The following is a 13622-nucleotide window of genomic DNA, read 5'->3' as shown; positions in this document are numbered from 1 at the left end:
CCTGCATCACCTCCCACATTTGGTCGTGAGATCAGCTTAGAGCAGGTACTGGACAATTGCAAATTGAGCTTGAAGCACAGCAAATGCCCGCTCGACATCCTTCCTGCAAGTCTCCTATCGCGTAGCAAAGTGAGAATTCTTCCGACCCGATAGATTCGAGATTGTTTTGACAAATGTGGCCCATTTTGGATATATACCATCGGCTAGATATTAGCTTTTGGTATATTGGTGGCCATTGATCTCATAGTTGCGTGGTGGAGCATGCCCTTTCACTAGTCTGCTGAACACCGGAGACTGCTGCAACACGTTGATGTTATTGTGTGATCCTGTCATGTCAAAGAAAAAAAAAGTCAAATCCACAGGTCATAATCTGCCACAGCTTCAAGCACCACACTGCAATATTGATGACGCCCTTTGTATATACCTTGCCAAGCAAACGGGCAATTCTTCCATGACCAGTGCATGAAATCGATGCTTCCAAGCATTTCAGGGAATCCTCTGGCAGCATTTTGTGCCATGATCCTTGCAGTCTCTTCCTCAGTTGGCCCTCTCAAGTAGTATTTGCCAAACTTTTCCACCACAGCTCGGCAAAACTTGTACATGCACTGAATGACAGTAGACTCACTCATGCGAAGGTAGTCGTCCTGTGTATCGGCAGGTGCTCCGTATGCAAGCATCCTCATGACGGCCGTGCACTTCTGAATCTACGAGCACTCGACAACGCCTACGTCGTGCTTGAGCTTGAAGTATGGGTCGAACTCTCGAACACCATGGAGGATATTCATGAACAGGCCCTTGCTTATCCTATACCGGCGCCGAAAATTGTCGGCATGTGTTGCCTCATCTGCGAAGTAGTCATTGTGCAGCATGGTATGCCCCTCCATCCTTTGCCGGGGCTTCGACTTCTTTCTCCCCGGCCTTGATCCTCCGCGCCGCCGCCTCTTCCTCTTCTCCGCCTCGGCGTCAAGCACGTCCTGGAGGACGCGATGATCAGCAAATGCTCCCGGAGGTCGTTGTCGAAGGCTTGCTCGTCCTCCAGCAGTAGGGCAACATCTCGTCGTCGCTTTCCATATCTGAAGCAAAATCAATGGTTAAAATTGCGCCGCGACATACGAGGCAACGAACAGCGGCCAATCGCGCCTACCTGGCAAGTCGTTGAGCACCTTGTGTGCGTGGAGGTGGGGCGAATTTGATGCCCCATTCTGTGACGCGCTAGCGAAGCGGCGGCGGCGAACGACTGGCGAGAGTGCCAACCGCGACGACGGTGCCGACTCTCAGAAGTCGAAACGGCCGACAAATCTAGTGGCGGCGGAGGGTTGGAAGGTGTGAAAAGGAAGGAGCGACGAGAAAAAAAGCGCGAACCAACGGTTATAATCACATGTAGGAGTCCGCCTCGCTTTTTTTATTTTGTTCAGCGTGCCCGGAGGGTCCCTGCGGTGCTTATCTCCTCTGCGTGCTAGAAAAATGTTCATCTCCTCATCGTCCTACGTGGAGCCACCTGGCCCGCCACGGGTCCCTCGGAGGCCGGAGCCGCGAATATCCGCACGCACACGCAGCTGGGGCCCACCCATCCACGGCAACGGACGGCCATCCGTCGCCGCCGAGGCCCACCGCGCACCGTCTATTTCGCCCCCTTCCAAAACCCCACCACCCACCTACCTACTCCCATTCCCTCTCGCCGCCGCAATTCCGGCGCTTCGCCGCAGCGAGAGGCCACTCCGGAGAGCGAGCCAGGGGAACACCACAATGGCGCCGATGCTGGGGGTGCGCCTAGACTTCGCGCCCTTCCTCCTCTCCCCGTCCTCCTCGCCGCCGTCCTCCACCCTGCGCGTCCGGCCCTCGCCCTCCCCGGCGCCGACGGCCGGGGCTCGCTTTCACGCACCGCGGGCGGCGACGGCCACAGCGGTCTCCATCAAACCGGCGGCGGCCACGCCGCTCTCCGCCGACCGCACGGCCGTCCGCCTCGGGATCGCCAGCAAGGGCCGCATGTCCGACCTCACCCGAGACCTCCTCAAGGTAATCTCCACCCACCCCCATGCTCTCCTCCGCCTTCTCTGGGATTGAATTATCTCATGGTTTTGCTGATTCTGCTGCTGCTCTTGTGGTGGTGCTGATTCGGGGTGCAGAGTTGCCAGTTGACTGTCATTCAGTCGAACCCGCGGCAGTACATTGCCGACATCCCGCAGGTGAGTTTCCCATCCACCCCATATTCGCTTCACTCACATGTACTTACTGCACCTACGCTGGATAAGGAGCAGCTGCCGTGATTAGGGACTGAATCACCAGGTCCCTAGGGCCTGATGGGTTCACAGATACCACATCATCAGAGGTTAAAAACACCCTCTAGGAAAGAAAATGACGCAAGTCATCAGTTAGCTAGAGTTGGGATTGTAGAGAATAGAACTCAAGTTTGGTTAGGTTCGGCTCCGGAAGTTATTTTGGACCGGATCATTCGGGATTGTAATGTCACTCACATTTAATTAATACAATCTCGTTTCCCCGCAAAAAAAAAAAAACACCCTCTAGGAGGGCATGTCTTAGATTTGTTACTATCGCTTCTTCGCAACAATCGTTTCATCATGCTTAAACACCTATGCACCAGCAATGCTCTCCAATGGGTAATGATGGGTGGAGCACAATGCCCAAGTAGAACACGCTTGCATTGCGATATGAATCCCATGCGCTTGTAATCACTCTAGTTACGCCACAGCAATTGGTGTACTATGGTGGCCTTCTAAATGTCTGATTATTTTAAAATAGTTAAGAGGAGCATCACCAGCATATTGTGTATGTCGAGATGTCATACAGAAAAATACTCATTCCATGTCTTCATGGAGTCAGATTGGAAGTTTGTTCAAAACAACATTGACCCAAACATCTAATTTCTCGGGTAATGGGCGTTTATCTGCACCATGGACATGTAGAGAACACCGATAAATCACGGTAGCAAAAATAACCAGAATATGGAACCTGTATCTTCAAATCTGTTAGACTATCTGAAAATTTCAGGATGGGATGTGAGGCATGTTGTGTTATCTCACCTATTTCTGATTGCACCTCCCATTAGCTGCTTGCTAATCCCGTTATATGTCATGTAGCAGGCAGCTATAGCTTGTATGCATAAACTTTCATCCCCAGAAATAGAGTTATACTCGTCGTGGAACTGTAAAATCTTCCTAAGTCTAGTTAATCTACTGGAATGTATAATACCATGCGGTTTCCTGTTTGAAGAAGTACTGTGGAAACAAATGGAGTAATAAGTGGCTACGTTAAAGTTGTAATACACTTCTTTATGCAGATGCCAAACTTGGAGGTTTGGCTTCAGAGGCCCACGGATATTGTTCGTAAACTGTGTTCAGGGGATCTTGATCTTGGCATTGTGGGTTATGACATAATCAGTGAAATTGGGCAGGTAAGTATCTGAGGGATAATGTTAACTTTCGACTCAGTTTGTGCATACCTTTAGTTTCCTATGATCTATGCTGGTATGTATTTAAGATTTTCTGTTACAGGGCAATGATGATTTAGTTATTATTCATGATGCTCTCGACTTCGGACACTGTCGCTTGTCCCTTGCGGTATGGTATTGTCCCAGTGCATTTACCAGTATTAGTTTCACCATAGCTTAAGTGAAGCTCATATCTGAACTAGTTAAATTGTGTTGTGTGACCACTGACCAGGTACCCAAGGAAGGTATTTTTCAAAACATAAATACTCTAGAGGAGTTGGTAAATATGCCTCAGTGGACAGAAGAAAGACCAATGCGGGTTGTTACAGGATTTGGATATGTATGGTCATGAATAAACTTAAATTTGTTCAGATCTGCTCCCCCCTCATCGACACTGCTTTGTTGATCATTTTGCTTATGGATTTTGCTGCAGGTAGGTGCTAAGTTTTTGAAAGAAAAAGGTTTCAAGCATGTTTCGTTTCTATCTGGCGATGGTGCTCTTGAGTCATATCCTGCTGTGAGTTTGCTCTCTTCTTTTTGTTCACTTTTCTTATTTAATTTCCATCTGTCCTTGTGATTGCCCTCTCCTCCATTCGTATTTCGCTATTTGGATTGCAAGATGTTCTGGGTTGTCCATTTCTGTCCACCACTTATTCTATTTATATCTTAATAAAGATAAATCAAGAGCTATCATTTAGACATAGTTGTCACTTACACAATAGTATATTATACATAAGGCCGTATTTTTCCATTTTTCATTTGTGAGATCTGATTCTTTACATGGCATAAACACTGGAGTTGTCCTTGCTACTCTGGTATATTGACATATTGTCTCGAGTATTGATTTGCTAATTTGTGAGCTGGGACAGGACACTATCTATTGAGATTGTACTAAGAGTAATGCACACTAATTCATTTTTTTTCCATTCAGATGGGCATGGCTGATGTTATTGTGGACCTTGTGAGTAGTGGAACGACTTTGCGCGAGAATAATTTGAAGGAAATTGAGGGTGGAGTAATTTTGGAAAGCCAGGTAAGCTCTCACACACATGCATTGGCTCGCAAAGTTCCAACGGTTCCATTTGTTTAAACAGAATAGTCATGCTCATTTTATTATTTCTCCTACACTACACAGGCCGCACTTGTAGCAAGTAGGAAATCTTTGAACAGACGTGAAGGTGCATTGGAGATTTCACATGAGATGCTTGAAAGACTAGAGGCTCACCTCACAGCGTCTGGCAAGATAATGGTAAATCGTTAGACAGTTTGTCCTACATTATGCTGGATTAATTGCTTAACTTAGTTTACCTTTTGTTATACAAGGTAACAGCAAATATGAGGGGCAACAGTGCAGAAGAAGTGGCAGAGAGAGTTCTCAAACAACCGTCATTATGTGGATTACAGGTATCGTTGCTAAAAAAATTTGGAGAACATTTGTGCGGGTAGATGCTATTATCTCTATATTTAAATGTGTGTTATTTATTATGCTCATATAGTCTAGTATCCATAACTGAATTATAATTAAAAAAATGGAGAACATTTGTGCGGGTAGATTCTAGAATTTTTATTTCTATATTTAAATTGCATTTTATTTATTATGCTCATACAGTCTAGTATGATAGTATCCATAACTGAAAATATAATTGTATTGGTTATAGATTTGTAGCACTTTCTAGTATCTACATCTAATTAATCTGCATGATTATAGTCTGTGCCCACTAAGCTTTGTTCAGTTAATCCCCTACCCAGGTGGATTAGAGTGGATTGGAGTAGATTTGGGGGGAATTTGACTTGCATGGAATTTAATCCACGTCAATCCCCTTCTAATTCTCCCAAACTGAACAAGCCCTAAATAAGCGACACAGATGTTTCCCCTTCCTGTTTGACCAGGGAATATCTAGCCATTCAAAGTGAAAGTGGATGTGTAACATCTATCATTTCTCTTGTGGTCTGTATTTTATTTATCATTATAATGTGTTAACGCCGTGACATCTCTAACATCTCTAACATCCTTTGACCGAGCCAAATTCTAATTTTAGTGTTGGTTACTTGAAATTAAACTGATCATGCATTGTAAACTTGTACTAAAAGCATTCCTCTTGATTGCTAATCCATACTTTAACAATTTTAAATATGGAGTATTATCTTTTGAACTCAAGCTTATGATTTCATTTACTCCATCTTGATGTGAACAGGGCCCAACTATAAGTCCAGTGTATTGCAGCCTTGATGGCAATGTCGCTGTTGACTACTATGCTATTAATATAGTAGTTCCACAAAAGTCACTTTACAAGTCTATTCAGCAACTGAGATCTGTAAGCTCTTTACCTCTTGCTTTTATATAGAAACCTTTTACCTTTTACCTCTTATCAGTTTCATACTTTCATGTTGGCAACTATTTATTCATTGGACAACAATTTAATGTTGTGTTTCAGCCTTTGGCAGACAATTATTTTCAGCTAAGTATATTACCTATGTAACTAGCAAAATGGGTTTGCAATGGTGCACACTAAGACTAAGTAGTTAAACCTTAGAGTAAGCTCCATTCAGCAGCTACAAGTGTGCAACTGTTACCTGTTTCAGTAGCAATGCACATACTTTTTGTGGTTTCTTGCTGCAATCAGCACCTTGTTTTCAAGTCCCGGTGGACGGTGGTAACTGGTAACCAATTGATTACCACCAGGAACCATAAATCCTGGTGGGCACTGGGAGAATATGTCCTAATGCGTAAATTAAAATTTTGTATTCAACTGGTGAACAATACATCTGAACCAGAATCACTTAGGAAGTGGTCTGAATCAACATTTATGTTTAAATTTTATTAATCAAACTCCCTGGGACATGCCTATTGGAAAACTGCAGGCCATTGCCTGCAGTTTTTTGAAACCAAAGATTTGAATCCTTGGACAATAGAACTACATGATGTCAAACCTAATATAGGACTTGTTTTTAGAACGCATATGGTATTGGTACTTAATATACACTATGCTTCTTTATATATAATGGTACATCTAATATTTACGTGTTTCATGAACTTGAAACTGCAGATTGGTGGTAGCGGAGTCCTGGTGTCAAAACTGACCTACATATTTAATGAGGAGACTCCTAGGTGGCGCCAACTTCTTTCGGAGCTGGGAATGTGACTTGGTGCAAGGTTGGCGGTGGACTGTCTCTGTTAGCATCACTTGTATTTGTGCTGGCTGAAGCGCCTACATCATATAGAAACCCGAGTTCAGAAAATATATGCAAAGTGAGCTCCAATGTCGAATGTCTGTGGTTGCGTGAGGAATTTTTGGTATGTACCGTCGCATATTGTGCTCAGCTAGTGTATCATCTAGACAGGCATTAGTTTTTTATGTACCAGTTGATAGATTTGGGGTCCGGGTTGTTGGTTCTATGCTTTGTATGCTGAATCTTACCTTTTGTTGGTGCTGCCCTGAATAATTGGGCTATCTGAAATGAAGAACCCCTTTGGGGTGGGTCTCAGTGGCAAGTCTATCTGATTCCCTTCTGTGATAGCTTGTCCCATCCATGTTTAGTGTTCTCCTTTTTTTTCTGTATATCTCTTCTATGTCACGTTTGAGAATTGATTCACCATAACCCTGCTGGATAATGGTTCTTTATCTCATCCATGTCATATCTGGGACTTCCCATAACCAGTGCCTCTTCTCATATTTCTCGTCATTTTACTCATCTCAATAAACTTGAAAAAGTTCATTGTAAACCTGGGTTTGTCTGAACAATAGGTATTTTTTAGATGACAGATTAATTTCCATTTCTAAACGGGGCCTGGATTTTTGGGCAGTTGTCATGTAGAACGCTCAAACAGACCAGACAGAATAGCGTCAATAAACTTTCCCATTGATTCAAGATTCAGGAGACCATAAACTGCCGCTGACATAAGAGGGCGACCCACAATACAGGTGCACATATACACATGTCGAGCAACGATGTGGAACCTTATACCCACACGGACACACTCACACGGTCCCACCTGATGTTACATAGACATCACACAAGTTAGAAATTCTGAACCAATTACCAGCTGAGCTGGGGCACATTCATACCAGCAGAAAATCGTAGCTCGGCACTCGAGGAGCACCACCAAGAATGCACTTCACCTGTGCTGCCATTCCTGCTTGCCAATGTTGCTGCTCTACTGTAGGGTTTATGGTTTTGACCGCCGACGACTTGCTGCAAGATTGGACATGATTTCTTTGACTTTGGGCTGTCTCAGTTAGTATCACTTATATTTGTGCTGGCTGAAGTGTTTACTTCATATACAGAAGTCGCCCCAGTTCAAAAAATGTATGCAAAATGAGCTCCCATGTGGAATGGAATTTTTGATATCTTACTGCCGTGTACTGCGCTCAGCTAATGTATTCTCTAGACAGACATTGGCTATTTGGCTGGATCATCCTTTTTATGTAGTACCAGTTGGTCATCCAAGGTACTCCCTGGGCAGACATTGGTTGGATTATCCTTTGTATGTACCAGTTGATATAGCTGGGTACGGTTGGGTGTATGCTTTGTATGCCGCATCTTACCTTTTGTTGGTGCCGCCCTGAATAATTGGGCTACCTGAAAAAAGAATCCCTTTGGGGTTGGTCTCCGTGGCAAGTCTATTCGATTCCCTTCTGAAATAGCTTGTCCAATCCTTGTTTTATTTTTTATTTCCTTCTTTCTGTATATCTCTTTCATGTCACTTGAGTATTGATTCAGCATGATCCTGTTGGAGAATGGTTCAAATTTTCTTCCGTGTCACCTTTGGGACATCTAAAACTACCATCTCTTCTCAAAATTTGTGCCATTTTGCTCCTCTCTTTGAATTTGAAAGAATTCCAAGTAAACCAGGGTTTGTTTAAACATGAAAGTGCTGTGTAGAAAACCGTTCAATTTCCATTCCTAAATGGGGCCTAAGTTTTGTGGGCAGCTATTGTCTCAAAGTCAAACGCTCAAAAAGACCAGACAGAATAGCGTCCATAAACTTGGCGATCGTTTTCAGATTCGGGAGATGATAAACCTTGCTGTTGCTGACATTCGAAGGCGACCCACACCAACACATGCAGATTTAATAAGCAACGATGTTTATTATAGCACACCGCACACACAATCTTGTATAGATTTTGTCTTCGCAATTTGTACACCGTGTGGAACCTTATACTCACACGGTCACACCTGATGGCACGTACATAAACATCACACAAGTTAGAAATTCTGAACCAAATACGAGCTGAGCTGGTGCACATTTTATACCAGCAGCTCAGCTTATTCACTGTCGTGAAGCGCAGACAGGGGCCATGGCTACGAACTACACGGTGAAGTCGATCGATCATGGTGGCAACAAACCTTCAGGCTGCAGCAGCAGCAGCGTCACAACTGGCGCCTCGGGCGAACCCTGACCTCGAGCGGCACGGCCATCTCGCACGACAGGCGGAGCACCTCTGACAGGTCGACGCCGGTGTCGGCGCCCGCCGGCGTCCACTCGAACTCGTGCAGCAGCGTGGCCATCCAGGAGGTAACGGTGGTCATGGCCAGGGACTTGCCCGGGCAGCTCCGCCTGCCGGACCCGAACGGCACGAGCCGCCCGTCGGCCCCGAGCACGGACACGTCCGGGGCCTCGCCGCCGGCGAGGAACCGCTCGGGGCGGAACTCGAGCGGCGCGTCCCAGATTTCGGGGTCGCGGCTCATGGCCCATTGGTTGACCATGGCGGTGGTGCCGGCGGGGACTAGGTGGCCGTCGACGTACGTGTCCGAGATGGCCCTGTGGCGCCACGAGAGCAGCGGGCCCGGCGGGTGCACACGGAGAGCTTCCTTGATTAGAGCTTGAAGGTAGGGTAGGGATGGCACGGCGGACTCGGTGACGTGGTTTCCACGGCCGACAACATCGTCGAGCTCACGGTGCACGTTGGCCTGGACGTCGCGGTGGAGGACGAGGCGCGCCATGGTCCACTCCATCAGCACGGCCATGGCGTCTGTTCCTCTGAAAACCATCTCCTGACAAAATAATAACCACCAAATTTGTTTGTTCATTTCACTCATGTAGTGTGATACTATGCCGTAATCCACTCATATCTGATTCTTTGCATTTAAAGAGAACACGGGAAAGAGACAAAGCTTGTGGATTTTAATTTTGCACAAATGCTAGCTTTTTAAAAAGGTTTTGGTATTTTACTTGGATTACGAATCTTAGCAAAAGCAGTAGGAATGATATGCATAAACTCAAAATGGAACCGATGACATAAGACTACGTTCGATTTGGCGAAAACGCTAAAGTCTAGATAATGGTACGTACCCAGACCACGGCGGCGATGTCGGCGTCGGCGAGCCCCTCGCTCTCCTGCAGGGAAAGCAATATGTCAACGAAGTCACGCGCCTCTCCCCCAGCGATCGCCTTGGCACGGTGCTCCTGGATGATGCCGTGCACGAAGCGGTTCACACGCGGCATTAGCTCGGCGCACCGCGCCCCGATGCCCTGCGGGTCGACGGCGGCGAGCCCCGGGAAGTAGTCGCACCAGTTCTCCTTGCCCAGGAGCTCGTACCCTTCGTGCACCATCTCCAGCAGCTCCTCCACCTCCCCCTTCTTCTCCCCGGCGGACGGCGACGTCGCCGACACGGCGTACTCCTTGCCGAACACGAACCGCATGATGTAGTAGAGCGACGCGCGCCGGAGGACGCCGCGCACCTGCACGACGCCGCCTCCCACGCCGGCGCTACCGCGGAGCGCCGCCACCACGTCATCCCCGACGCGCGCGCGGTAGGGCGCGAAGGCGTCGACCTGCCTCGGGCCGAACAGGTGGCCGGCAGCGACGCGACGGAGCGCGCGCCAGTAGGGGCCGTGCTCGGCGAAGCCGATGGAGCGGTGGAACATGAGGCCGTAGGCGGCGTGGTTGAGCGGGCGGGCGGCGAAGGCCGGGTTGTCGAGGATCTCCTTGGCCACGTCCGGGTGGGACGCGACGATGGCGCGGACAGGGCCGAGCGACAGCGCCATGAGCCTCTTGGCCCCGGGCCGGCGCGCCGCCTCGGCGGCCAGAGAGCGGTGAGCTAGCCCGGACATGAGACCGAGGCTGCCGACGACGGGCAGCCCTTTCGGCCCCGGGATCGCGCCGCGTGCCCCGACGCTCTTCCCCCTTCCCCTCCAGTACTTTCCCCATGCAGGGCCGCCCGGGTGTGCCCAGTAGAGCAGGGCAGCGGCTGCCCACGCGAGGCACGCGAAGACGGCGAGGTAGGCGAAGCTAGTGGCTATGGCAGCTAGTGTGGTGGTGCTGCCGTCGTGTTGGCCACCGGAGATGGCTGGGATCAAGGTCAGGGGCAGCACCCACCAGCTCTCGACTGAGGTCTCCATTCTTGGACTTTGTGTGCTGTGCTCTGAGCGAAGCTTGCTGCGCGGAAGGCGGTATTTATAGGGTTTTCCTGACCAAAAGATTTCGCGCGGTCCTTGCAATTTGCAAAGATGATTCAATCATTGGCACATCAAAGATTTGAAAAATTGACCAGTGGACCGGCCTCTGTCTTTTCCGCCGGACCGTTGTACTTGTTCAGTAACTCGGTTTAGACTTTAGACCCACTGCCAGGGCTGCAAGTTACTCCCTCTGTCCCAACTCCTTATAAAAGCTCCTCGTAAAAGCGGTTCCTAACCGATCATCTAGAATTAACATTTTAAATTTTTATTTCTAAATAAAGTTATTCAAATCTAAACACATAGAAACTGATCAATAATGTTAAAATGGAATGTTACAAAAGAATTAAATATAAGTTTACAAACCAAATTTTTTTTTTGAAATGAAGGCAAAAGCTTTGCCTTTTTCTATTAATTATGAAGAAAGTGTCCAGCTAATTTGCGGAAAACCGGGCGAAAACCATATAACTAGACACCACAGACTCATGTCCACTCTCGACACAAGGATAAGCCCACTCAAACACACATCGACGAAACGGCGGACAGGCACACTCGCCGATACCAACCGACCTCCCACCCAAGCTAGTGATAAAATACGCCGTGTCCAAAATCGATGAAACCAAATTATTTAACCCCAAACACATGGCAGAGTCCAAAATGAAGTGAATATCATGAATGGCTCAAATGAAGGAGAAGCACGACTAGGATGTGTCGTGGAGTAGCCAATGATCCTTGGCAAGATCATCTTGCATTTGAGTATGAATCTCTCGATTCTCGATGTTTCGATGCCCTGCGGGGAATCTTTGTATCTTGTTTGCATCATGTTTTGGCCCCACATGATCTGCATTGGAGATGTACTAAAGTTCTCTTCTGCCATGACGTGCTCTTCTTCAATGATCATGTTATGCAAGATGATGCAACATGCCATTAGTTGCAATAGCACCTTTGATTTCAAATACTTAGCAAGGCTATGAAAAATGGCAAATCACTTTTGAATCACACCGAAAGCTCTCTCCACGCCCTTCCTTGTCGACTCTTGCATCATGACGAAGTGACATCTCTTGTGCCTTGAGGACTTGTCATTGTCTTCACAAACATGGCCCATGGAGGATACATGCCATCTGAAAGATAGTAAACCTACCGTGCACTGACACTAGCACCCACTAATGACATAGTTGCAAGGAGGATCATCTCCAGCAACAAGCTCGTCGGGTGGTGGTGGGGGCAGGGGGGCTCAGAGGACGAAGGTTCAACTCCAACCTAGTTGGTCGGTTGGGATTTCGCCAGTCTCCTTCAATTTCGGCGTCGCCCAGCTCTGCTGCGTCCGAACTATGCCATCTCCGTCCGCTCCATTTTGCAACAAATCGAGCTCGCCGTGGCTCCGCATTGCACCAAATAAGAGAAATCGACACAGCGATGGCACCAGAGCTATGGGTCGATTCCGGTGATGGTGGGTGAATCTAAGTGGGACGAGATGGCCGTAGAGGCAGCGAGGTGTCAGTGGAGGTTATTGGTGGTCAGCGGAGGCGTTGCCAGTGGTGTAGCAGTGTGGTCTGAGGAAAACACCAAGGCAGGTTGGAGAGCCAAACTTTTATACCGCGCGTGTATTTAGAGGACCGAGCGGCCGAGAAGTAAAGGCTTTACTCCTCTAAGCTGTATAAGGGTTCGGCTAGGTCCATTTTATAGGAGTAATTTTTTTTGTAAACACCAATATATATGTAAAAGAGAGATGCCTAGTTATGCATCTTTGTTGTATAAATAAGTACCGGTGCTTAAGTAAAATATGATTTATTTTTCTAAGCATCTCATTAAGTGTGCATGCCCTAAACATGTGGTTAAATTTAGTAAAAAAAGTCAACAACATTTCTAAGTTTGATCAATTATTTTGAAAGAAATACCAACAACTATAATATTAAATAAATATATTATAAATATTTCTTATGACCGATCTACTGATATTGGTATTATGAATCTTAGTATTTTAGTATATGCAACGGGTCAAACTTAGAAGACATTAACTTTTTAGCTAGATACGTACGCCAGCTATTTAGGGACGAATGAAGTAGGTACTTGTAAACCCCATGTTGTACTTGCTACTACCAGTATTTTTGTCCATGTTCATTGCTAAATTGCTATAGTAAATTAAGGAGCTTCGTGGAGCTGCCGTAGCCCTGTGTAGATGTGCTACTAATACTAGTAGTGGCCCTGTACGAGTACTTTGTTAGTAAGTTAGTAGCGCATCGATCTCTCCTGCGTAGATAGCTTTAGATCGGTTTGTATCTATGTGGGCACAGCATATGATGTCCATAAATCCATGATCTACTTGCCAATATAGTTTTGTCCAAAATTTTCTGCTTTAGTATCTTTTTACTATTTTTTTTTGCTAGTATATATGGAAGAGCTTCGTGGAGCTACAGTAACCCTATGCTTACATACTCTTGTATTAACAATTTAACATGTTGGTCTAGCTAGGCACAGCATATATATACTGTCTACAAATTGGCGCAGCTATTGGTTATGCGTGCTTGGAGGGAAGCTTGGACTAACATGCACCACGTACAGTTGGTGTGTAAACAACAAGAGTTAGGCCCGTTTCATGTTACACACCCTTCATCAACTGTAATCTATAGTCCTTAGGAAGTACTCCTAGCAGCACTTTTATAACCTTGTCCCCACGATGTTGACGGTCAGTCAGCGTATACCTACTGCAGTAGTTACGCTGAAACCAGCGGAAACCATTTCCAAGATCGCGCCGACCTGAATCAAGGCACTTGG

General features: G+C 46.7%; 2 protein-coding genes across 2 annotated transcripts; one reads left to right on the top strand and one right to left on the bottom strand.

Moving 5' to 3' along the window:
• The first annotated feature begins 1731 nt into the window (after positions 1–1731).
• On the top strand, positions 1732–6964 carry LOC124701335 (ATP phosphoribosyltransferase, chloroplastic-like). The gene is made up of 11 exons (XM_047233390.1): positions 1732–2016; positions 2127–2186; positions 3299–3412; positions 3513–3578; positions 3681–3788; positions 3882–3965; positions 4380–4481; positions 4584–4697; positions 4772–4852; positions 5644–5763; positions 6496–6964. The coding sequence occupies exons 1-11, from the start codon at positions 1747–1749 to the stop codon at positions 6589–6591; spliced, it is 1215 nt and encodes a 404-aa protein (XP_047089346.1). The 5' UTR covers positions 1732–1746; the 3' UTR covers positions 6592–6964.
• Positions 6965–8821: 1857 nt separating this feature from the next.
• On the bottom strand, positions 8822–10806 carry LOC124695276 (cytochrome P450 78A9-like). The gene is made up of 2 exons (XM_047228137.1): positions 9744–10806; positions 8822–9445 (listed from the first exon to the last, which is right to left on the bottom strand). The coding sequence occupies exons 1-2, from the start codon at positions 10791–10793 to the stop codon at positions 8822–8824; spliced, it is 1674 nt and encodes a 557-aa protein (XP_047084093.1). The 5' UTR covers positions 10794–10806.
• Between the last annotated feature and the right edge of the window lie 2816 nt (positions 10807–13622).

The sequence above is a fragment of the Lolium rigidum genome, chromosome 3 (genome assembly GCF_022539505.1).
Source record: "Lolium rigidum isolate FL_2022 chromosome 3, APGP_CSIRO_Lrig_0.1, whole genome shotgun sequence".
In the NCBI taxonomy this organism is placed as follows: domain Eukaryota; kingdom Viridiplantae; phylum Streptophyta; class Magnoliopsida; order Poales; family Poaceae; genus Lolium; species Lolium rigidum.
This window is presented reverse-complemented; position numbering and strand designations above follow the sequence as displayed.

Bases quoted from the DNA above. Each gene is read 5' to 3' on its own strand.
- LOC124701335 (XM_047233390.1), top strand. From the start codon at position 1,747: ATGGCGCCGATGCTGGGGGTGCGCCTAGACTTCGCGCCCTTCCTCCTC. The intron at 4,698-4,771 runs GTAAATCGTTAG...TTGTTATACAAG, and splicing joins CAGCGTCTGGCAAGATAATG to GTAACAGCAAATATGAGGGG. The intron at 4,853-5,643 runs GTATCGTTGCTA...TGATGTGAACAG, and splicing joins CGTCATTATGTGGATTACAG to GGCCCAACTATAAGTCCAGT.
- LOC124695276 (XM_047228137.1), bottom strand. From the start codon at position 10,793: ATGGAGACCTCAGTCGAGAGCTGGTGGGTGCTGCCCCTGACCTTGATC. The intron at 9,446-9,743 runs GTACGTACCATT...TTATTTTGTCAG, and splicing joins ACATCGCCGCCGTGGTCTGG to GAGATGGTTTTCAGAGGAAC.